Genomic DNA, 25021 nt, shown 5'->3' with positions numbered 1-25021 from the left:
CTACCTCAATTCTAAATAATCTAGGTTCCCTCCTTCTTCTACGTTTTGTCCGTTATTTAAGAAAAAGTAAAAAGACTGTTTTTGTTCTTTGTGTCTCATTTTTGTGTTAACATTTCTCACTCCTTGGGATCCGTGGGTGGCTCAGCAGTTTGGCGCCTGCCTTTGGCCCAGGGCGCGATCCTGGAGATCCAGGATCAAGTCCCGCATCGGGCTCCGGGCATGGAGCCTGCTTCTCCCTCCTCCTGTGTCTCTGCTTCTCTCTTTCTCTCTCTCTCTGTCTATCATGAATAAATAAATAAATAAATCTTAAAAAAAAACATTTCTCACTCCTTGGCCAGAGTACATATTCTTGTCCTTCAGCATTTCTTTTGTTCTTCTTTTTTAGGTTCTTCTTTCCTTTAAATGACTATCAGTGTCAGTCTTTTTTCCATTTAGAATATTTTGCAACTATACTTATGAGAGATTGAATCTGTTTATAGCATTTCATCCTTTCACTGTATTAACAATGACAATCATACATGTCAGTATTGCATTATTAGAAAAAAATTGTTGTCTTCAGATTCCTTCAAGCCTTAAATGAATACATAGCAGTTCACTCATATATCCAGTTTCTCAAAGAACACAGAATGCTTGTTTCCCCCCTGGGAAAACTATTTAAGAGCCAATTAAATTATGACATATTTCGGTTATTTATTTTAATGTAATGTCGTGTTCCCAAGCAAGTCTAAGCTGTTATAGATGTGTTTGCACTGTAATTTTATGATAACTTAAAGAGAGCTTGTAGCTTGAAAGAAAGACATAATAAAGTCATAGTTAAATAATCTTCATACTGATACGTTTTTCCTCATCTATGTGATTTTTGATCACTTGAGTCTTTTTTTAAATTTTTAAATTTATTAATGATAGTCACACACACACACACACACAGAGAGAGAGAGAGAGAGAGAGAGAGAGAGAGAGAGAGAGAGAGAGGCAGAGACATAGGCAGAGGGAGAAGCAGGCTCCATGCACCAGGAGCCCGATGTGGGATTCGATCCCGGGTCTCCAGGATCGCGCCCTGGGCCAAAGGCAGGCGCCAAACCGCTGTGCCACCCAGGGATCCCTGATCACTTGAGTCTTTTTGTTTACCCAGGCAGAAATTTGAGATCATTGCATATTTAGGAAGGTAAGATTACAGACTGCTTTGGGCTCCTAAACAGTTGGTTGCATCATTGTTCACCTGGGCTACAGATCTGGTGGGTGTCTTGGGGGGGGGGGGCAGAAATATAGAAGATACCTTTAAAGGTGATGGCATTAGAAATCAGTTTCCCTAATTTGCATAAATTAATGAGCTGATTGCAAAAAGATATCTACAAAGTGTATAGGAAAATATCTAAAACTGATATTGAGGTGTGGGGACTTGGATAAAAGCACCTGGCTTGTGTTTCCATTTTTGGTGTAGGAATTTGTGACAAAGTAGTTTGTGGCTTTTCCATTTGTTTTTTATTACAATATTTAGAAATCTCATACTTGAAAGATGGCTCAATTATATCAGCGGCTTTATGGAGCAAAGACAGAAAGTAAACACAGAAAGTATAAACACAAATTTGCATTTGGTTTGTGTGCACAACCTGCTGCTGAAGTCCTCATCAGACACCTGCACGTCGGTGCTGCTTGTGTTGTCAATTTCTGCTTTGTTAGGGTAGCTGAGGGCTCCGGAACTCTTACAAAGGGTCGTCGGGTCCAGTGTCCACATCTAAGCATCTCTATATGACGTACTAAAGAATGATAAGAAATTATAGCAGCACCATTTTGATTAGTCCAAATGTTTTCAAGGTTGGAAATCAATCTTGATTCAGTGAAAAGAAGTTTGAGACAAATAGAAAACACTTAGGAAATGACTGAAGTGAGTTCTTCCTTCTCATTTACCTTAGAAACTATTTCTAATGTAAATGATTGGATCTCTCCAGTTAGAGGCAGAGCTTGGCAGGATGTTTAAAAAGCCAAGATCCAGCCCTAAGCTGCCTCCAGAAGCTTCACTTTAGCCCAAAGACCCAAATAGGTTTAAAGTGAGAGGGTGGAGAAGACCGTCCATACAGATGGTAACCAGTAGAAACATGGTGTGGCCATACCCACACTGGACAGAATGGACCATAGGTCCAAACTGTTGGAAGAGGCAAAGAAGGGCATTAGATATTGAAAAAAGAGTCAATTCATCAAGAAGATAATTATAATCATAAAGGATAAAATACAAACAGATACTCTAAAAAGCATATATGCACATGTGCACCAAACAACAGACCTCTAAATCTTTTAGGCAAACATTAACATATTGAAGGGAAACACAAATGGTGCCACAGTACTATTTGGAGGCATCAGCACTCCACTATCAGTAGTGGATGGAGAACGTCTAGACAGAAGGTCCACAAGGTCATACAGAACTTTAACAACACTGTTAATCAATGACCTACCTGCAACAGGCAGGCATAGCACACTCTACCCAACAGCAGCAGAATACAGATTCTTCTCAAATCCATATGAAACATTTCTTAGGACAGACCATGTTTTAGGGCACAAACAACTTTCAATAAATTTTAAAAGACTGAAATCATATAAAATATCTTTTCTGATCACAAAGGGTGAAGTAGAATCAAAAACAAAGTAAAACTGGAAAATTCACAAATATGTGGAAAATAAAGAAATGCTCTTAAACAAGCTTAATGGATCATAGAAGTAATCACAAGGGAGTACAGAAAATAGAGACAAGTGAAAGTGAAAACAATATAAAAAGATTTATGGTGTGCAACAAAAGCGGTGCTCAGAGGGAAATTTATAGCAATAAATGTGTATGTTTAAAAAGAAGAAAGATCTCAAATTAGTAACCTAAGTTTACACTGCAAGCAAGTGGAAAAAGAAGAGCAAACTGAACAAAAGCTAGTAGAAGACAGGAAATAAATATTATAGATAAATGAAACAGAAAAAAGAAAAACAATAGTAATTAAACCAAAAGTTGGTTCTTTGAATAGATCAACAAAAACGACAAACTTTTAGTTATAATGATAAAGAGAAAAGAAAGGTGAAATATCCCCAAGATTGCTAGAACTCATACAGCAATTTGGTAGCGTGGCAGGATACAAAATCAATGCCCAGAAGTCAGTGGCATTTCTATACACTAACAATGAGACTGAAGAAAGAGAAATTAAGGAGTCAATCCCATTTACAATTGCACCCAAAAGCATAAGATACCTAGGAATAAGCCTAACCAAAGAGGAAAAGGATCTATACCCTAAAAACTATAGAACACTTCTGAAAGAAATTGAGGAAGACACAAAGAGATGGAAAAATATTCCATGCTCATGGATTGGCAAAATTAATATTGTGAAAATGTCAATGTTACCCAGGGCAATTTACACATTTAATGCAATCCCTATCAAAATACCATAGACTTTCTTCAGAGAGTTAGAACAAATTATTTTAAGATTTGTGCGGAATCAGAAAAGACCCCGAATAGCCAGGGGAATTTTAAAAAAGAAAACCATAGCTGGGGGCATCACAATGCCAGATTTCAGGTTGTACTACAAAGCTGTGGTCATCAAGACAGTGGGGTACTGGCACAAAAACAGACCCATAGATCAATGGAACAGAACAGAGAACCCAGAAGTGGACCCTGAACTTTATGGTCAACTAATATTCGATAAAGGAGGAAAGACTATCCACTGGAAGAAAGACAGCCTCTTCAATAAATGGTGCTAGGAAAATTGGACATCCACATGCAGATGAATGAAACTAGACCACTCTCCTGCACCATACACAAAGATAAACTCAAAATGGATGAAAGATCTAAATGTGAGACAAGATTCCATCAAAATCCTAGAGGAGAACACAGGCAACACCCTTTTTGAACTCGGCCACAGTAACTTCTTGCAAGATACATCCACGAAGGCAAAAGAAACAAAAGCAAAAATGAACTATTGGGACTTCATCAAGATAAGAAGCTTTTGCACAGCGAAGGATACAGTCAACAAAACTAAAAGACAACCTACAGAATGGGAGAAGATATTTGCAAATGATGTATCAGGTAAAGGGATAGTTTCCAAGATCTATAAAAAACTTATTAAACTCAACACCAAAGAAACAAACAATCCAATCATGAAATGGGCAAAAGACATGAACAGAAATCTCACAGAGGAAGACATGGCCAACATGCACATGAGAAAATGCTCTGCATCACTTGTCATCAGGGAAATACAAATCAAAACCACAATGAGATACCACCTCACACCAGTGAGAATGGGGAAAATTAACAAGGCAGGAAACCACAAATGTTGGAGAGGATGTGGAGAAAAGGGAGCCTTCTTGCACTGTTGGTGGGAATGTGAAATGGTGCAGCCACTCTGGAAAACTGTGTGAAGGTTCCTCAAAGAGTTAAAAATAGATCTGCCCTATGATCCAGCAATTGCACTGTTGGGGATTTATCCCAAAGATTCAGATGCAATGAAACGCCGGGACACCTGCACCCCGATGTTTCTAGCAGCATGTCCACAATAGCCAAACTGTGGAAGGAGCCTCGGTGTCAGTCGAAAGATGAATGGATAAAAAAGATGTGGTTTATGTATACAATGGAATATTACTCAGCCATTGAAATGACAAATACCCACCATTTACTTCAACGTGGATGGAACTGGAGGGTATTATGCTGAGTGAAGTAAGTCAATCGGAGAAGGACAAACAGTGTATGTTCTCATTCATTTGGGGAATATAAATAATAGTGAAAGGGAATATAAGGGAAGGGAGAAGAAATGTGTGGGAAATATCAGAAAGGGAGACAGAACATAAAGACTCCTAACTCTGGGAAACGAACTAGGGGTGGTGGAAGGGGAGGAGGGCTGGGGGTGGGGGTGAATAGGTGATGGGCACTGAGGGGGGCACTTGACGGGATGAGCACTGGGTGTTATTCTGTATGTTGCCAAATTGAACACCAATAAAAATGAATTTATTATAAAAAAAGAATGGTGAAAATAGTAAAAATAAAAAATTAGTAGTAACATTACTATTATACAGAACTGAAAAGAAATGTAAGAAAATAAACCAACATGTGCCTCCCAAATTACATAACCTAGAAGAAATGAAAAAATTCTTAGAAAACACAAATTACCAAACTGGTTTAATAAGAAATAGAAAGAAGAAATGGAAAATTTGAAGAGATTTACAAAAAGCAAAGGTTGCATCTGTTTGGAAAACTAACATATCATGAAAGAAAAATTTGCAACTAGATGTCTTCACTGGTGAATTCTACCAAGCATTTAAAGAAGAATTAACACTCATCTTTCTGAAACTATTCTAAAAAAGAGAAGAGTAACCATTTCATAACTCATTATAAGAGGGAAGCATTATTTTGATATCAATGCTACTTTACAAGTAAAGTATCATCAAATATCCCTACAATCCCTCATGAATATAGATCCAAAAACCTTTAATGAAATAGTAGCATATTCAACCTTGTATTAAAAGGATTATATGCTATGAACACGCGGGGTTTATCACAGGAATAGAAGAGTGGTACAATATACAAAATTCAATCAGTGTAACATACCACATTGATAGAATGAAGTGGACAAACCACATGGTCATCTCAGTTGGTGCAGGAAATGCATTTGCCAGATTCCAACAGCCTTTCATAAGAAACCCAGAAAATTAGGAACAGACGGGAACTTCTACAATGTGATAAAGGCCATAGGGGAAAACCCACACACAACCAATGTCATACTCCACAGTAAAAAACTGAACTTTTCCCCTAAGATCAGGAACAAGGGAAAGATGCCTGGTTTCACCACTTTAATTCAACATAGTACTGGAAGTTCTAGTTAGAGCAATTAGGCAATTAAAGGAAATAAAAAGCAACCAAATAAGAAAGGAATAAGTAAAAACATTTCCAATATGCACGTATGATTCTATTTATAGAAAATGCATAAGTATCCACAGAAAACTACTAGAGTTAATAATTCAACAAAGTTTCAGGGCACAGCATCAACACACATTAGTGAGCTGTGTTTCTGTAACCAGCAATAAACAATCAAAAAAGGAAATAACATCTGCAGAATACCTGGAAATTAATTTAACCAAGAAGTGAAAGATTTTTACATGAAAACTACAAACACTGCTGAAACAAATTGAAGACTCAAATAAATGGAGAGACTTCTCATGTTCATGGATTGGAAAACTTAATACTGTAAAGATGTCATAACAATCTTTATTTATTTATTTAAAAGATTTTATTTATTCATGAGAGACACAGAGAGAAGGCAGAGACATAGGCAGAGGGAGAAGCAGGCTCTCCGCAGGGAGACCTTTGTGGGACTCATCCCGGAACTTCGGGATCACACCCTCAGCCAAAGGCAGAGGCTCAACTACCGAGCCACCCAGAGGTCCCGAAACAATCTTTAAAAAGAACGAAGTTGAAGGATTCTCACTTCTTGAGTTCAAAACTGTACTAGTAAGCTACAGTAATTATAACAGTGTGGTCCTGGCATAAGGATACACATCTAGACCAACTGAATAGAACTGAGAGTCTGGAAATAAACTCATACAATTATGACCAACTGACTTTTGACAAAGGTGGCAAAACCATTAAAGGAGAGAAGGACATTCTTTGCAACAAATGGTGCCAGGACAACTGGACATTCACATGCACAGGTGTGAAGCTGGATCCCTATGTCATGCCATATACAAAAAAAATATTTTTAGATATTATGTATTTATTCATGAGAGACAGAGAGAGGCAGAGACACAGGCAGAGGGAGAAGCAGGCTCCATGCAGGCAGCTGGATGTGGGACTGTGGCATCACGCTCTGAGCCAAAGGCAGGTGCTCAACTGCTGAGCCACCCTGGTGTCCCCATATACAAAAATTAATTCAAAATGGATCAATGATCTAAATATAAGAGCTGGAACAATAAAACTCTTAAAAGAGAACATAAAGGTTAAGTCTTCATGACCTTGGATTTGGCAAGGGATTCTTATATATGACACCAAGAACATGAGTAACAACAACAAAAGATAAACTAGATTTCTTAGAAATTAAAGGCTTTTGTGCACCAAAGACATTATCCACAAAGTGTAAGGATAATCTATAGGATGGGAGAAAGTAGTTGCAAATCATAAATTAGATGAGGCTTTAGATCCAGGACACATATAAAGAACTCTTAGAGCTCAACAACAAAAAAGAAAACCAAACAAGAATAGTCAGAGTACTTGGATAGATATTTCTCCAAAGAAAATTTACAAATGATTAAGAAATATATGAAGAGGGGCTCAACACCATGTCATTAGGGAAATGCAAATCGAAACCATAATGAGGTACCACTTCACAACTACGAGAATGGATTAAATTTGTCTTTAAAAATAGAAAGTAACAGGGGCTAGCAAGGGTGTGGCAAAATCGGAACCTTTGTGCATTGCTTGTAGGACTGTAAATGGTTCCACTTTGGAAAAGATCAGAAGTTCCTCATAAGTTTAAATATGTAATTACCATATGATCCTGTAATTCCACTCCTAGATATATACTGTACCATGGTCTGAATTATGATCCCCCAGAATTCATATATGGAAGCCCTAACCCTCAATATGTATTTGGAGTCGGTATTTAGGGAGGTAATTAATATTAAATGAGGACATAGGGGTGGGGCCCAATTTGGAGGACAAAGGATGTGTGGTCTTTTAAGAAGGGTAAGAGAAAGAGATCCCTCTCTGAACAAGAAGAGGTCACGTGTGCACACAGTGAGATGGCAGCTGCCGACAAGGCAAGAAAAGAGGCTTCAGAATGAAACCAATCTTGCTGGCACCCTGATCTTAGAATTCCGGGGCTCCAGAACCATGAGAAATAAATGTGTTGTAAGCCACCCAGTCAGTAGTAATTTGTGATAGCAGCCTGAGCGGACGAAGGCATCCAAGAGAACAGAACTCTGGTGCTCCTGTAAGTCCACGTATAAGCATGTTTACAGCAGCACTAGTCATGTAGCTAAAAGGTGGAAACCCCCCAAACATCTATCAATGAATGAATGGATAAACAAACTGTGGGATATACATACAATGGAACATTATTCAGTCCTAAAAGGAAATGAAGTATTTCTTACTGGAATAAATCTTGAAAACATTATGCTAAGAGAAGCCAGACATAAAAGGTCACAGTATATGATTCCATTTATGTGAAATATCCAGGATACGTAAATCCATAGACAGAATGCAGATTAGAATTTTCCAGGAGCTGAAGGGAGAGGGTACAGGGGAACACTGTTTGATGAGCAAGGGGTTTTACTTTTGAGTGATGGAAATATTCTAGAACTAGACGGCAGTGATAGTTGCACAGCATTGTGATCGTACTAAACGGGGCTGCGTCGTTTACTTTAAGAGGGTGAGTTTTATGTTATGTAAGTTTCACCTCGATAAAATATTTAAAAAAAGATCCAGGGGTGGTGTTCCCTGTCTTAGTCAGGATGGAATGAACTTTAAGGAGCAGGTGGTTCTAAGCATGCGAGGGTGGGTGGCCGTGGATGGCGCTGGCACCCTGCCTGAGCGCTCCTGGCTGCTTTGGGAGTTGATGGGTAAACCTGCCCTTCCCCTGGAGCATTGCCTTGCCACCTCAGCAGCCACTTTGCCTTGGAGGCCGGGCGCCATCCCCTCCTCGCCCTCCGCCTCCCACACTTGCTAACTGCCGCAAAAAGCACCCCCCCCCCCTCAAGTGGGACCAACTCTGCGGGGCAGTTTGTCCTCTACAGCTTCCCTGGGGCAGGGGACACAGAAGCTGGCCTCCTATCCTCTCCTGCTCCCCTCTCCACTCTAGGGAACTTGATGCAAGATGGTAACATAATTTTATGAATTTTATGGTATTTGAATAACTCAATAAAGCCATTGTGTTAAAAAATACTTATTAGTCATCTACAACACCAAAGGGTTTTTTGTTTTTTTTTTGGATTTTTTTTTTTTTTTTTTTTTTTAAGATTTTGTTTATTTGACAGAGAGGTGAGAGAGCACAAGCAGGGGGAAGGGGCAGAGGGAGAGGGAGAAGCAGGCTGCCTGCTGAGCAGGGATCCCATCTCAGGACTGTGGGATCATGACCTGAACTGAAGGTAGGCAGACACTTCCCCAACTGAGCCACCCAGATGCTCCCCCCGCTCCCCGCACCCCCCCCCCCCCCCCCCCCCCCCCCCCGCCCCCAATAGTTTTTAAAAGCTCAGGGTAACACATTCCTCAAAATCTCAGGTCAAGTTATATCTTTTTCATTGAAATTATTAAGTATTAGTAATTTAAAGGCAAATAAGATTTGTTTTTGTTTCTTGTTCTTTCCAAATACTCATTCTTTTTAAAACACTAAATTCCAGGGCTCAGTGTGTTAAGCGTCTGCCTTCAGCTCAGGTCATGATCTTGGGGTCCTGAGATTGAGCCCCATGTCAGACTCCCTGCTCAGTGGAGAGTCTGTTTCTCCCTTTGCCTTTCCCCCTGCTTATGCTATCTTTCTAATAAATAAAATCTTAAAAAAAAAAAGCAAAATTCCATTGCAATGGTTTCTATTACAGCAAAGCTGACCCAGTTGCCCTTGCCTCCCTCATTCATCTAACTGATGGTCACAAGTTCTTTTGTGGCTTTTTGCTCAGTGAGATCCAGACCCATAAGCATGCACAAACATGCAATGTTTATGTTAATTCAAACTTTACTATAAAAATGAAAACACCAGAAACGATGATGCACAAGATGATCATACACACTAGTGAACACGTGTTGGAGGGAAGTGGGAAAGGCAGTAGGGCAGCCCTTCCCCCTGCCCCATGAAGCAGTACCCACCACAGTCCTAAAAAAAAAAAAAGGCAGGAAAGTATCATCTGCTGATGTCGGAGCTTTAAAGGGAAGCTCTTCTTACAATCTAGATGGGTGTGCTCCGTGGTACTGGCAAGGGTGGCAGGACTTGTCACCTGTTTCCCTGGGCTGTACCAGCAAACCTGTCCTATGATCTAGGCCTCAGTGGACCAGTGAGACACGGGTGCCCAGAAGAGCTCCTGAAAAGGCTGGGGGATCAAAACCATTTCTAAAAAAAGTTGGTTGGGAGACTAAAGAGGAAAAAGAATGGATGCCCCACAAATCTGTAGGGGTGGGAATAGGGGCCATCAGGGATTAGAAATCATTCCCTTGGTGGAAAGGCAATGAATAAGCCCTGAGGTCAGTTCTGGGAGAGAAAACACACCTCCATTTCCTTTTATTTGAGACACACAAAGTTCTTCCCTGCCTCTGTGCAGCCTGGGGAGGCTTAGGCTATTGATCCCTAATTTTGCTTCAGGGTTTGCTGCTCTCAGGATCTCTCACACCTGTCGAGGGTGCTTGCTGCTGCAGACTCCCCCCACTCCCCCCATCCCTGGGCGCAGAGGAGGGACAGCTGTGGAAAGGACAGGAATCACGGGCCAGGGCAGTGGGGGAGGGAGACGGTGAGGGGGATGGCCTGCAACAATGCTTCTGTTCATAGCTAGAGGGCGGCCGAGTGGAGGGTATTCTGAAGGATACCCCCCTCCCCAAAGTCCATGCAAAGAGGCTTGCTTCTCTGACTCAGGAAGGGGAGGGGCTCTCCGTGCTGCCACGCTGCTCTTGGTCTGGTGCATCCTCCTCCTTCTGCTCCAAATCAAAGTTCTGTGGACAAGGCTGTGGGTGAGGCCTGGCTCTGAATCTGCCCAGTGTGGCTCTGGCACTTCCAGGGGCGCAGACACTACGAGCATGTGCCGCCTGCCAGGCCCAGCAGGAGCCGCTCTACTGGCTTACATTCCACATCCCTCTGCAGAGAGGCTGTCTTCTTTAGCCCACCCAACATTTTGGCCTGACCTACCTCAAGCTCCTGCAAAACCTCGTCCATGAAGTCCTGGGAGTTGTGTTTGTAAGACACAGCTAATCGAATCGCGTCATTGAAGAGCTGGGGATAGGGTGAGGTGGCGGGGAGAAGACACGGCTGTGGGTCCCTGTGCCCTGTTCTGGTCCTGTGTCCACACAACACTCCACCCCTAAAGTCAGCAAGGTCACCTCTCAATTCACCTTCTCCCAATCAATGTACTTTCTCTCACCAAGCCCAGGCCCATCACCTCCACTGTCAGAACAATGATCCTTTCCTATCACCCCTGGCTCTGGCTTGCCCACTCACGCCCCTGCAGCAACGCCTGTCCTCCCCACTGTCCCTGCAGCCAGCCCTCCTCTTAGTAGCTTCCCTGATCCCTTGACCACTTGGCCTTCCCTAAGCTCTGCAGTCCACCATTACCTTCACAACATTGGTACCATCAGCAGCTGAGACAAAGTACAGGGGGAGGGAGAACTTCCTGGCAAAACTGAAGCTCTTTTGGGTCATCTTTATGTCTGCTGTAGAGAGAAGGGAGGACACTGGCCTGTCATCAAGGGAAAGGGAGAGGGTTTTGCAGAGTGGGTCACTAGAGACAATTCCAGAAAGTTGGACAGACTGGGACAATCAGGGGACATGTCCTAGGAAGAGTTCATGGAACAGGGAACTGTGTCTTGGGAAGAGGGAAGATTGGCTTAGTTGGCATCTTTACTGGAAAGAGACTGATGGCAAGCAAATAAGGGCTGTAATTTTGGGGGAAGGACAGATCATTGAAGGTTTACTGTCCCAGGAATAGAGGAATAAACATGTGGTGGTGGGTCCCCCATGGACTGTGGACACCCAGATGCAGGGATGACCCCACCATCAATTTTATTGGCCACCAGGATGCATGGGATCTCTGGCCTGAACTCCCGAAGCTCCGTATACCAGGTGCTCAGGTTCTTGTAGGTTACCTTCCTCTGCACATCAAACACCTGCAACGAACAGAGGAAGGAAAACAGCTTAGGTGTGTCAGGGTCTGCATACCACCCACACCTGACACACACACAAGCAGCTGGGTGGCTTTGGGGCTGCCCTTCTCAGGGAAGCCCCCAGAACCTCCAGACCCAAAAGTGGTTTTTAATGTTTACTTGTTTTATTATCTTGCCACCTAATCCTGTGTACCTATTTCTTTTTTTTCTAAGGAATTTATTTGAGAGCGAGCAAGAGAGAGAGCATGATTGGGGGGAGGGGACAGAGGGAGGAGCAGACTCCTCACAGAGCAGGGAATCTGATGTGAGACTCGATCCCGGAGCCCTGGGATCATGACCTGAGCTGAAGGCAGACACTTCATAGACTGAGCTACCCACGTGCCCCTGTGTACCTATTTTAATCGAGATGTATCATAGTACTAATCAATATAGTCTGTTACAAATTGTAATTTTTTTCTTAGCCTATTATTGCTTAAACTGTGTCTTAAAATTCCTTTGTGGGTCCCCGAGGTGGCTTAGTCAGTTGGTTGAGCAACCAACTCTTGGTTTTGGCTCAGGTCACGATCTGCAGGTTGTGAGGACAAGCCTTGCACCGGGCCCCATGCACAGTGTAGAGTCTGCCTGAGAGTCTCCCTCTGCCCTTCCCCTATCTCGCATGCACATGCTCTAAAATCAATCAATCAATCAATCTTTAAAAAATTGCTGTTAGAATTTCAAGTGCTTCTAAAGTTTCTATGTAGTTACTATTGGTGTACCTTTTTTTTTTATTTTTTAAAGATTTTACTTATTCATCTGAGAGACACTGCAAGCAGGGAGACGGGGAGAGGGAGAAACTCCTGCAGACTCCACACTGAGAACAGCCCGATGTGGGGATCCATCTGACCACCTGAGAGCATGACCTGAGCTGCAATCAACTGACTGAGCCACCCAGGCACCCACCATCAATGTGCTTTTAATTTTAAACTTTTGTTTAATCTGTTGTTCATTTTGTATTTTAAACGTTTTTAAAAGTAATTTTAATCTATTATTCTTATTTTGAGGTGGTTGACATCTTTATTGCTTTGGAGTTGGGCGGGTGGCTTCCTCTTCCCCAGCAGGGGATCCTAGCTACGCAGGATGGCGCTGGCCCTGCGAGTGGCCAAGGTGCACACATCTGGGCGATGCTTGTTCTTGCACATCTGCCCGGTGCTGCAGAAAGTGGTTTGCATGCAGGAGGTGGCGAGTTGTCACCAGCTGGATCTCCACCTCCCAAGCACCATTACACCTTGTCTTCGGGTGCCAGCTCCACGCCGCAGTCTTGAGGCGAACTGGACCCTTGAAGGGAAGCAGCTGCGAGCCCTCAGGATACTAAGGCTCAGTGCTGGACGTCTGCTTCATCCTCTTGATCAGGAAGCTAGAGCAGTTCTGCATGACCATCCACTGCAGGAGGGTGGACATGGTAGCAGCTCCTCTTACTACAGTGGCCGGAGTTGGAAAGACTATCTTTTATTATCTTGTAGCTTGTAAGTTGATTAACATTTTATGATTTATAGTTTTTATCTGCTTTGAAATATTAGCCATAAGCATGAGCACTACAGACTCAGGGCAGGGGAGGCCAGAAGTCCTGAGATGCCTGGAATTATTGCTGCAAGGATGGGGTCCTTCAAACCCCTGGTGGGAGCTCCTTAAAAGCTAGCCTCCTGCTTCTAAGCCATCCTCTGGGATGGGCTCACATCACAGGCCCAAACTGCCCAGCACAACAGTGGATCATGGTGGACAGCCCTGTAACCTGTTAGAGTAGCTGCTCTTCCTTCTGAACCACCCAGTCCTTCATGGGAGCAAATGGACCTTACCCAGCACCAGGGGCTTGCCCTGGGTTTGGGTTAGCAGCTGTCACGGCTGAGGCAGCAGGAGGTCCACCTAGGAGGCTCTTCCACGGTACACCCAGGCCCCATTTCAACAAATGACCATGTTGTCTTGAGTTCCCTATAAAGCACACTTGTAATGAATCTTCTGGAATCTGCTTCACATCAGGCTGCCTCCTATGATCATCATCAGTCACCTGGTCTTTCATGCAGGTCTGATTTCCTGAGCTACTTCTGTTTGTTTTGAGAGCTGAGGAAGTGCTGGCTGGGGAGCATTAATGAGGAGCATCCCCATTAGGGTTTCAAAGTGGACAGTGGGACGACAGTCCCAACTCCCTCTGGGACTATCAGATCCCCTAAGGTCACCACAAGGTAAGCACTTTCTACCTGCCAGGCCCCATGCAGCAGACAGCTGCACATACAGGCATGTAGGAATGCTGGCAGGACAGACACCCCCAGGCGTCATTTGGACCCTCAGAAGAGTGTCCTAATGGAGCCAATGGAGAAGTTACTCCCTCCTGCCTTGGAGGGAGAATGGAGGTAAGCTCATTACTCCAAATGCCAGTGCAGAACTGAGACAGACATGGCCGGCTCTCCCTGGTTCTCCAGGGTCAGAGACAGTTGCCTAAGTGAGCCTCCAGATGAGGCACTGCCCTGCACTGCCGCCATGTGCCCTACCCAGTCAGCTTCTCGTTCTGTCCTCTTATAGGTACCAATATTACAATTTGGAAAATTTCAAGAGATTTTATGTTAAGGATTAGTGGAGTCTATGAATGGAGCCAGGGCTCTGGGCAGGAGGCCCTCAGGACATAGGCTTGCACAGCTCTCCTGTGCTTCTCTGCTTCTCCCTTGGGTATTGTTATGACACTTCTGACCCTGTAGCTATGGGGAACCCCTAAAGACTGTGTTCTAGACAGCACAGAGGAGAAGGGCTGGTTTGGAAGCAGCATCAGGTGACAGTCGAGGGGGCCTTGGGAGCCTATCTGGGTAGGTGGCTCCATCAGGGAAGGACTATATTTACCTCTTAGATGCCATGCCTGATGCTGAGGCCCTGGATGTGCTTCACCCCCTGGATGGGGGTTCCTCATCCAGCTCCACTTGAAGAGAAGCTCACTTGGGCATGTTCTCACTGAGAAACCACCCCAGGCTGCCCTGATGCCCTCTCTCCCAGTACCCAGCCTCGGTGAGGGCTCAGCACTGCTGGGTGACCCGTCAAGCTTGCCCAGAGCCTTTGATCACTGCCCAGCTGGTTTCATACCATGATGCAGGCATGGGCCTTGTAGTAGTAGGAGGCGTGCATGCTCTGGAACCGCTCTTGGCCTGCTGTGTCCCAAAAGTCTGCAACATAAACACAACTCTGTCTGATGGGGCTGGAGGGCAGAGAGACCCAGACACCCTGATTTTCTCTGTGCTGACCTCTGTGCAGAAACACAACATGTGGGGGAAGACACGGAGGAACAAGACCATACAGCTCACATATATGTGTCTTTAGGACACAATGCACCTGGGTGTGCCATGGGGGGTCTGTGTATGCCTGTGTGCCTGGGGGTGGGTAAGAGGGAAACATATGGCCAGGCCAGGAGGAGGGAGAGTGCAGACAGGAAGTCCCAAAAGGGAGAAGGTAGGTTTCCCCGCCCCTGCCCACAAGATGCAAGGCCCTCCAAGGTTGAAACTAGGCTGACTTCCCACGTGTGTGGACCACAGATGATAGATAGGCACAGCCAGGCAGAATGCGTGGCCTAGCCAAGCAGGAGGTGGTAGTGTCATACAAAGTCAAAACCTTTTGTGGAAGATAATACTCAGACTACAGTTGTTATTTCTTTACACTGGCTATATTAGAATACCAGGTCAGAGAGCTGGAACTGAGGCCTGTGTGCCTCCTCGCCCCTCCCTGGCCTCTGGGCTCTCAGGGTCCTCCCTATCAACCCTCCTCTCCGCTGGGGGTTTCATTTCTTCCCTGTCTGACTCTCTCCCACAGACTTCTCTACCCTCCCCACCCCTCCCCCTTGAAAGTCCATGGTCCAGCCATGTGCTGCTCACCTACAAGGATGGTCTTGCCGTCCACCGTGGCCGTGTGCTTGTACAGGGTCAGGGCGTATGTGGACAGCTGCTGTGGCCGACTGCATTCACGTTAAGGAATAGAGATGAACAAAAAGGAAGGCATGGAAGGTACTTGGTGGGGGAGGGCACTGGTGTGATGAAACTGGCCCTCTTCTTTTCTTTCTGGAGTTCTTTATAAATTGAATGAATGTTGCAGGCAGAGGATCAGCTTTAAGTATCACTGGCACAAACTCTGTGGAAAGGCAAGGGGCAGGAAAATCTGGGGGTGTGTCCTGGCCCTCTAAGTAACAGGGACAACATGGAATGGAACTTTACAGAGAAGCCGTCATAAACAGCATGTTGTTGGAAAATGCAACCATGGGTGCCCCAGCCCCTTTATGGATTGGGCTCCTGGAGGCCAGAGAGGAAACCCAGCCTTAGGCAGCACCATGATCATCTGGGGGGAAAAGCCTCCACAAGCCAGACAGCTGACAGGCTGTTTATGAACTGCCTGTGTGAAACCCTGACAAAGAGCCTGGGGAACGAGACTTCCTGAAGCTGCAGAGCACAGGGTGGTTTCATCAGCAAGCTGGGAGGATACAGGCAGGGGAGGGCAAAAGAACACTTGGTATGAGGTGAAGCAAGATACACTCAGATTCCACCTTGGGGGGCTGGGGGCCAGGGTCCAGGGCCCAGGGCAGGGAGTGGGGCCCCTCCAGGGCTCTCTTCTGCCATGGTTCCCAGTAGATTCACCTGGGAAGCCTTTTAAATCCATCCTGGTTGCCAGGGAGTGTCTCACTCCAAACCTAGACAATGTGGACAATCCACGGGAAGAGGGAGCAGCTCCTGATTTACAAAGTTCATTCATACCAGAGAATTTTAAGATATTAGCCCAAGTTTTGAGGTCAGAGAGGTTAAATTACTTGCCCAAGGCCAGAGCTACCAAGAAGGAGGAGGTGGAGTTTGAATCCAGGCATGTGATCAAGTGCTGGTAGCCGACCTACTGTCTTCCTGATATAAAGCAAATGCAAATATGAGTAAGCTCCGAATACACAGCATCAGTTATGTGTGCTGCCAGCTGGTAAGGAGCAAGTATGCATGAAACCTGTGCATTCACTCACCTATCCCTCCTCCCTGGACCACTGGAGCAAAGGGGTAAACAGTGAGGCTGAGCTGGCACGATGGAGAAAGGGCACAGGAACGAGGAACAACCCGTGAAGGATACAATCCATCCATGAGAAACCTCTCCATAAGTCTGTAAGAACAGTGCGTAAGGTGGTCAGGTACATCTTCCAACCTCCCTCCTCCTTGCCCCACAGCATCAACCTGTCCAGGCTAACGACCTAGGGCCAACTGCACCCACCCCCTATGTCACTCCACAGCCAGAATTTCCCTTTGGGAACTGCCCTCCAACCCTCTTCCTGACTCCTAACACCAGCACATATGCAAGAAAATTAAATAAAAGGCATCCGAAAGATGGAAGTAAAATTATTTTTCTTCATAGATAATTTTATAGAAAACTCTAAAGAGTCCACAAAGAAAGTAATAGAGCTAATGAATTCAGCAAAGTTGGAAGATATAAAATCCACACTCAAAAATAAGTTGTATTTCTATACACTGGCAATGAGCAATATGGAAAGGAAATTTAACCAATGAGACATAATACTTGTACACTAGAACTATAAAACCCTGTGGAAAGAAATCAAACAAGACCTAAATAAATGGAAAAACATCAGTCCTTATGGATTAGAAGGCTCACTGTTGTTAGATAGATAACCTTGCCCAAAGCAAAGTCCCTAGCCCCTTTATGGATTGGGCTCCTGGAGGCCAGAGAGGAAACCCAGCCTTAGGCAGCACCATGATCATCCAGGGGGAAAAGCCTCCACAAGCCAGACAGCTGTCCACAGACTCAACCTAATCCTTATACAAGTCCCAAAGACATTTTTGCAGAAATAACACATCTCAAAATTCATATGGGATTTTTTAAAAAGAGTTTATTTATTTATGAGAGGCAGAGACACAGGCAGACAGAGAAGCAGGCTCCATGCAGGGAGCCCAACGCGAGATTCAATCCAGGGACTCCAGGATCACGCCCTGGGTGGAAGGCAAGGGCCCAACCGCTAAGCCACCCAGGCATCTCAATTCATATGGAATTTCAAGGGATCCTAAGTAGCCAGAACAATCTTGTGAGAGAGTAACAAAATTGAGGAAATCACATTTCCCTGAGGTCAAGACTTCATACAAAGCTACAATACTCAACAGTGTGGTACTGGCATAAATATGGACATACAGACCAATTGAATAGAGCTCAGAACGAAACCCTCACAAATGGTCAAATGATTTCTGACAAGGGTGCCAAAGACCATTCAATGGGAAAGGAAGAGTCTCTTAAATGATGTTATGAAAAGTGGACATTCCCACGCCAAAGAATGAAGGTGGATCCCTTCCCTCACACCATATACAAAAGTTACCTCAAAATGAATCAGACCTAAACTTAAGAGCTGAAACTATAAAACTTTTAGAATATAAGATCAAATCTTCATGATAATCCCATAAGATCAGATACTTAGACCAATGGAACAGAACAGAGAGCCCACAAATAAACCCAAGCATATATGGTCAAATATTTGACCAGAAATAAACCGAGAATACACAATGGAGAAAGGATGATCTCTTCAATAAATGGTGTTAAGAAAAATAGAAATCCATGTACAAAAGAATGAAACTGGATCTCTATCTTACATCATTCACCAAAAATGATCACCAAAATAAGCCTAGTTAACAGCCATCACCAAACATAGCTATAGAATTTTTTTTTCTTGTGATGAGAACTTCCAGATTACTCTCTTAGCAACTTTCAGATATGCAGGACAGTTAATATTGCTATTAACTATAGTCACCAGGTCACACATTACATTCCTACAACTTACTTATTTAAACTGGAAGTTTGTTCCTTTTGACCCCCTTCACTCCCAACCCTGCCGGCACCTCTGGCAGCCACCCACCTGTTGTATCTATGAGCTTACATCTTTCCTCCTCCTCCTCCTCCTTTTTCTTCTTCTTCTTCTCCTTCTTCTTCTTCTTTTTTTTTTTTAAAGATTCCATGTATATGTAAGATCATACAGTATTTCTCTTTTTCTGACTCATTTCACTTCAAATAATACCCTCAAGATCCATCTTGTCACAAATGGCAGGATTTCCTTCTTTTTAAAAGGCTGAATAATATTCCATGGCACAGAGACATGGGAGGTGTTGGTCAAAGGCTACAAACTTATAAGATGGATAAGTTCTGAGGACCTAATGCACAGCACACTGACTACAGTTAACAACACTGCATCATGTCCTTGAAAGCTGCTAGGAGATTAAATCTTCAGTGTTTGTCACATACCCACACACAAAAAAGATAACTACGTGAAGTGATGGATGTGTTAACAAATCTTACTGTGGCAATCATTTTGCACGTATGTAGGTATGTTAAATCATGGCATACACCTTAACAATCTCAAATATCAATTACATCTCAATAAAAGCTCAACATTTTTAATTTTTTAACAATTTAATTTATTAAAATTAAATGTTTCCGTTCATCAAAATACACCAGTAAAGGAGTGAAAAGCCACACACTGGAAGAAGGTTCAGAACGTCTGAAGATATTCCTACAAGTCAATCATAAAAAGATAATTCAGTAAAAATAGGCAACTGATTTAAACACCCATCTCACAAAAGAGGAGTTCCAATGGCCAATAAGCACCAACAAGTGCCAATAAGTGGAAAGGTGCTCTACAAAATTAGTCATCATTATAGAAAGTCTTAAATATAATCTATCTCTCTCTGAATAGTCAACCTTGATAAATGTGCTGTCATAATGTTTGCTTACTGTTTTCTTTCCCTGCTTGATCTATTGATGATTGAGAGAAACACCTATTCTGAACTTGGTCAGTAATCCAGTTAAAAAATTATTCAGACTTGGTCACTCCTCTGCTCGAACCATCTCCTGTTTTCCCATTTTTTCAGTTCTAAGCCTCCTCAGATACCCAGCCCGCCCTCCCTTTTGCTCTCTCCTCTCACATTACCTTCCTGCTGCTCCCTCTCTGTTCTAGCCACTAGCCAGTTCCTCTAGCTGAAATGCTCCTCCTCATGCATGGCTTCTTCCCTTGCCTTCTTCAAATTTTTGCTCAACTGTCACTGTCACAAACAGGGCTGCCCTAAACATTCTCTTTAGACTACAACTGTTAAGGGCCACTCCTTATCCCTCTATAAATTGAATACATTCTAGCCATGATTTTATACTTCTCTGGTTTAAACTGTAGCTTCCCTCGTACAAGGGTGATAGATTCTATTTACAATGAACAAGAAACAGCATCCATATTATAAAGAAATAACAGATGGGGGATGCCTGGGTGGCTCAGCGGTTGAGCATCTGCCTTCGGCCCAGGGCATGATCCTGGAGTCCCGGGATCAAGTCCCACATGGGACTCCCTGCATGGAGCCTGCTTCTCTCTCTGCCTATGTCTCTGCCTCTCTCTCTGTCTCTCATGAATAAATAATAAATAAAATCTTAAAACAAAAAAAGAAATAACAGATGGAAGTAGGAACATCACCCAATGAAAGTACTGCTGCCAGAGATTCAGAGGCCCTGAAACAGAGCTATGCTTAGACCCTGCCTTGGGAGGTCATGTGCTTATGAAGTGGAGGAGGAAAGCAGAGTCCAAGAGACTCATCTCAACAGAGTGGGCAGTGAAAGAGTGATGGTCTCTCTACCCTCTTGTCTCAGAAGCATGTGAAGTGTCACAGGTGCCAGAGCCCCCTCTGGGAGCCCCTTTCACCAGGCATCCAGCGCATCTTCTCCTGGCCCTTGGGGATAAGGAGGCATGGGACCAGGCAGGCTGTGTATCCCCCACTTATTAATCTCTCCTACTCAACTCCAGTTTGTGCTTATGCCATACATGGCCCTAGCACGGTGTGCATCTTTGCCCTCTTTTGCACAACAGAGGACAGTGATCAAGGGGAAAATGACATCCTAAAAGCCATCACCCAAAAAAGGCAATGCATCTAAAGTTAACCATTCTGTTTTTGAACAAAGATTTGTATTTATTAATTTTCTTTATCAGGTCAAACTAGTGGCTGACAGGAAGATAAAACTAGGACCCAATGAAGACACACCTTGGGGTCACTTAGAAAACACTGTGAAGTAACCCTTGTTACCCTACCACCTCACCCACACGACGGGAGGCCAGGAGCTTAAGTGGCTGAGTCAGGGTGCAAACCATATCTGGAGCTAACCTCTCTTAAGGAGCAGGTCAGGAAAGGCCATTTTTCGTTGTTGTCCTAAGCGAGGCTGGTAAGAAACCAGCACCAGAACTTGGGGTTGGGCAGTGCTGCTGAGCAGGCAGGCCACCGTGAGCCTCACCACAAGCCAGGCTCTCCAAAGCTCCCCTCTGCTAAGGAAGTTGCCAGCTTGCTCTCCACCTGCCTGCTGTTCCTGCTCCCTGTTTGCTGGGAAACAGGCAGTGTTATTTACTGTGCAATCTCCTCAAACGACAACACTCACCCTCATTTCATTGTACAGACATGTTGCAGAGGATGGTCAAAGCAATTTTAACATGCTGAACTAGACCTGCAGCATTTGCGTATGGAGTGGGGTGGAGAGAATGTGAATTCCCGAGGATGGCTTAGAATCCAGCAAAGCCCCTGGAATCCAAGGGTAATTAATGAACAAAGAAGCTGGAAGACAAGGTGGATCTGGAGCAGCTAGGACACAGGACTTGAGCGGATGTCTGGTCTACCCTCCTGCTGAGAAGTCAGAGGGGACATGTGGGATCCGCCAGCACTCAGAGCCCGCCTTCAGCTCCTCAGCTGGGGAGTCCCTGACTGGGCACATGGGCACTGGAGTCGGTTAAGAGTCAGACTATGCCCCAGCTGACCAGTCAGTCCTCATTTCCTTCCACTCTGCTTCATCTTGGAGAGCTCCTCTGAGAGGGTATCTGCACCACCTCTAATCAATCAGTCACCAGTCTCCATTCCCACTCACAGACTCTCGGCCCACATGGAACATGCAAGACCCCCCAGTTCTCACCACCTCACCCTGGACTGCTTCAGTAGTCTCCAGGGTAACTGGGCCAATATCTGCTTCCAGGACTCAGGGAAAAGCTCTATGTACTCAGTCCTTGTGACTGGCTGCCCCCTCCCCCAACACACACGGCTGCTGCTGTGATCCCCTTTGTCCCCCCACCCCATATACCTGAGCTCCAGCCAAGAAGGCTCCCTTATCACCCCCTATAGAAGCCATGCTCCTCTGTGCCACCCCAACCTGCTCTGGGCCTAGTCTTTCTTCCCTCAGCTCCCAACATACTTGGACTTGCCCACAGCGCTGTCCCCTAGGCAGATGATCTTCACGTTGTCATCAGCATCGTATTTCTCTTGGTCGAGCTCACAGGGTTTGGCTCTGTCGCTGGCCATTGGCTCCTGCCTGCTGAGCCTGGGGTAGTTGTGTGCGTGTTGGGTATTGTCCCCGTCTGGGAAAATCAAGAAGAGGCTGTTGTTAAAGAGTTGAGAAATCTCCTCAACCAAATCTATTTTTTCCTCTTCCTGGATAGGAGAAAGAAGGAGCTGATGAAAGAAAGGCCTGAGGACACACTTACATCCTTCTCTATTCACCACCAGCCTGGTAGCCACTTGCTGGACTGTGGGGCTGTAATCTTGTCCCCATTCAAATTCTCTTCGGGTGGTTTACCCTGTGTCATCTCCTTAAAGCAGCTATGTTCAGGGCCACACCTCCCATTCCCACGTGGAAAGACAGTACATGGGCATGTACAAGCTGTACATGGGCAAGCTTTCTCACCCGTAGAACAGGACAAGAAGTAGTCCCCATGTCACACAATCAATGTGACAGCACTCTGTAGGCCTGAGCTTTCCTCACTGAACAGACTCCACAGCCAAAGACATCTTATATGCATTCCTGATCACCTACCTCACACCTCCACCTCCCCTTGACTTTCCTCCCTGCTGCCATCACTGGCTGCCTCTTTCTCTCTCCATGTGGGTATTCTCTAGGGTTAATCTCTACTAGTTTCCAGTATCTCCTAAATAGCGATGATGCCAAATCTGTACCTTTACTGACACTGCTTCCCTTGGCAGCGGGCTCAGTTAGGCAATTCCAACCAGATTTGAACTAATCAATTGTGCTACAACAGACAAATAACATGAAAAAATACTTAATTCCTGCCCACCCTAAACATTAGTCTTTACATTCTTCGTCTGTACAAGACACCAGCAGCCATCTGGTGCCCACACCTGCTGAGATCTCTAGGTCTGATCTCTCTTCACTGCCAAGTATAACTTTTCAAACTATAGTAAGAATGTGCAATAGCCCAGACTCTGAGCTAATCAGGCACAGAGAAATGCCGCCTTCAGGCTGCTGCTGAGCTTTCGCCATGAGCAGACCTTGTGCTGGCTTCGGAGGAAAGGAGACACGAGGCGCACAGAGGCTACTGCGGAAAGAGCGGTGATGGGCCGTTGCCCGCCCGGCCCAGTGGAAACTGCCAGCACAAGCCACTGCTCGCTGGCTGCAGCACTGCTGTGCCTCCGCTACCCTCGGCCTCAGGAGGAGCCCCGGGGAGGGGCAGGTGCTTGCGGAGCACCGTGAGGGGCTGCCCCTTCCGCCTCCTCCCCGGAGCGGGCTAATCTGTCCCAAGGCCGGGCCCAGAGCCATCACTGCAAGCTCGGGGACCTGCCACGGTGGCCGCCGTCCGCGCCATCCGCTGCGCAAGCTCTGCCGTCCAACCAGCATTCCCGGGGCACTCCGCACATCAGGGAACCAACCTTGCCGGTCAGGCTGGGCCGCCGTCGCCCTCGCACGGCAGCGTGGACTCCACGGCCCGTCCTTCTCCCGCCCCGGGCCCAGGGCCGGCGGATCCCAACGCTGGGTCGGCCGCCTGGGGAAACAAGGGAAGACCGGGACGCCGCAGGTTGGCCCGGGTGGCCATTCCCCCGCCCGGCCCCCGGTCCCCGCCCATCCCCGTCCAGGTCCCCCCCCTCCCCCCCGTCCCCGTCCACCTCGGACCCCGCAGGCAGCCGCGGCTCACTCGGCCAGGCCGCCGCTTCCGGCTCGGTCAGCGTCCTCGCAGCTGCTACGCAACGGCGCAAGGACCCGGAGGAGAGCTGCCCGAGCAAAGCCTGAAGGACCCCTCGGGGCGCGGGTGGCTAGCGCGGTGCCGGGGGCAACCCGGCAGGTGACCGCGCTCTCCACGCGGGTTGGGTCGGCGGTGTCCGCCAGAGGGCGGGTGGGTCTGCGGGGCGTCAGCGGAGGGCGGGAGTCCGCGGAGGGCGGGAGGTCGCGAGGGCGGGGGAGTCCGGAGCAAAGGGGAGGGGCGGTGGACGCGGCGGGCACGGGGTGCGGGAGAGAAGGAGAGGTGCGCGGTGTCCCGGAGGGCAGGTTCGGACATGGTGGGGGGTGGGGGGGGTCGGGCAAGGTGAGGCCCAGGTGGGATTAGACGTTAGGTGTTAGGGTAGGGGTTAGGAATAAAGGTTAAGGATAGGGTTAGAGTTAGGATGATAAACTAGGGTTAGGAGCTGCGGTTGGGGGTTGGGTTACGGAATAAAATTAGGGTTAGGGTTTAGGAATTAGGGGTTAGAGAAGGGATTAGATATTAGGGGTACGTTTAAGATTGGAGGAAAGGAATGGGGATAGGGATTAGAGTTAGAGTGAGGGTTACGGGTTAGAGGTTAGGCTTAGAGGTAGGATTAGGGTTAGCGGTTAGGGGTTATTGTTAAGGAAAAAAATTAGACGTAATACTAAAGGTTAGCGGTTCGGTTTAGGGATAGAGGGTAACGAGGCGTTAGGCTAGTGTTTAGGGTTAGGGTATAGGGTTAAGGGGTTACGATTAAAACATGGGTTAGTGTTCAGTGTTGGATTTTAGGGATTAGGGTTAAGGCAAGGGTTGGGATAGAGGTTAGGGGTTATGATTAGGGTTTAGAGTTAGGGTTTAGGGTTAGGGGTTAGATTAGAGTTAGGGTTGGGGTTAAGGCTAGGGTTAGGGCTATACAGTGAGGGTTAGGGGTTAGTTGGGTAGCGTTACGGTTAGGTTCGAGAGTTAAGGTTAGGAGTTAGGGTTAGGGGTTAGGGTTAAGGTTAGGGGTTAGGGTTAGGGATTAGGGTTAGGGATTAGGGTTAGGGGTTAGGGTTAGAGGTTAGTGTTAGTGATAGGGTTAGAGTTAGGGGTTAGGGTTAGAGGGTTAGGGTTAGGGTTAGGTTTTAGGGTTAGGGTAAGGGGTTAAGGGTTAGGGTTAGGGGTTAGGGTTATGGGTAGGGTTGTTAGGGTTGTTA

At 45.7% G+C, this 25021-nt stretch overlaps 1 protein-coding gene across 7 annotated transcripts; it reads right to left on the bottom strand.

The window, feature by feature from the left end:
• Positions 1–1532: 1532 nt before the first annotated feature.
• RABL2B (RAB, member of RAS oncogene family like 2B) lies at positions 1533–23870 on the bottom strand. 7 transcript variants are annotated; one of them, XR_005365449.1, is made up of 10 exons: positions 23752–23869; positions 23518–23630; positions 22049–22211; positions 16922–16951; positions 15697–15776; positions 14915–14994; positions 11704–11815; positions 11265–11362; positions 10842–11013; positions 1533–1757 (listed from the first exon to the last, which is right to left on the bottom strand). XR_005365449.1 is itself a non-coding variant. In XM_038550069.1 (10 exons), the coding sequence occupies exons 3-10, from the start codon at positions 22153–22155 to the stop codon at positions 1746–1748; spliced, it is 603 nt and encodes a 200-aa protein (XP_038405997.1). In that variant the 5' UTR covers positions 22156–22211; positions 23518–23630; positions 23752–23868; the 3' UTR covers positions 1533–1745. The 7 variants fall into 7 exon arrangements, 4 of the variants coding, with proteins under 4 accessions (XP_038405997.1, XP_038405996.1, XP_038405994.1 ...); XM_038550069.1 differs by having other exon boundaries at positions 10842–10925; positions 23752–23868; XM_038550068.1 differs by lacking the exon at positions 1533–1757 and adding an exon at positions 9666–10648 and having other exon boundaries at positions 10842–10925; positions 11265–11359; positions 23752–23868.
• Positions 23871–25021: the final 1151 nt, after the last annotated feature.

This window comes from Canis lupus, chromosome 10, assembly GCF_011100685.1.
Source record: "Canis lupus familiaris isolate Mischka breed German Shepherd chromosome 10, alternate assembly UU_Cfam_GSD_1.0, whole genome shotgun sequence".
Lineage (NCBI taxonomy): Eukaryota > Metazoa > Chordata > Mammalia > Carnivora > Canidae > Canis > Canis lupus.
The sequence above is the reverse complement of the archived record's forward strand: the minus strand, read 5'-3'. Positions and strand labels throughout refer to the sequence as shown.

Bases quoted from the DNA above. Each gene is read 5' to 3' on its own strand.
- RABL2B (XM_038550066.1), bottom strand. From the start codon at position 22,155: ATGGCCAGCGACAGAGCCAAACCCTGTGAGCTCGACCAAGAGAAATAC. The intron at 11,816-14,914 runs GTATGAAACCAG...TGTTCGTTGCAG, and splicing joins AGGCCCATGCCTGCATCATG to GTGTTTGATGTGCAGAGGAA. The intron at 10,926-11,264 runs GTAATGGTGGAC...CCCTATCCCCAG, and splicing joins ATGGTACCAATGTTGTGAAG to CTCTTCAATGACGCGATTCG.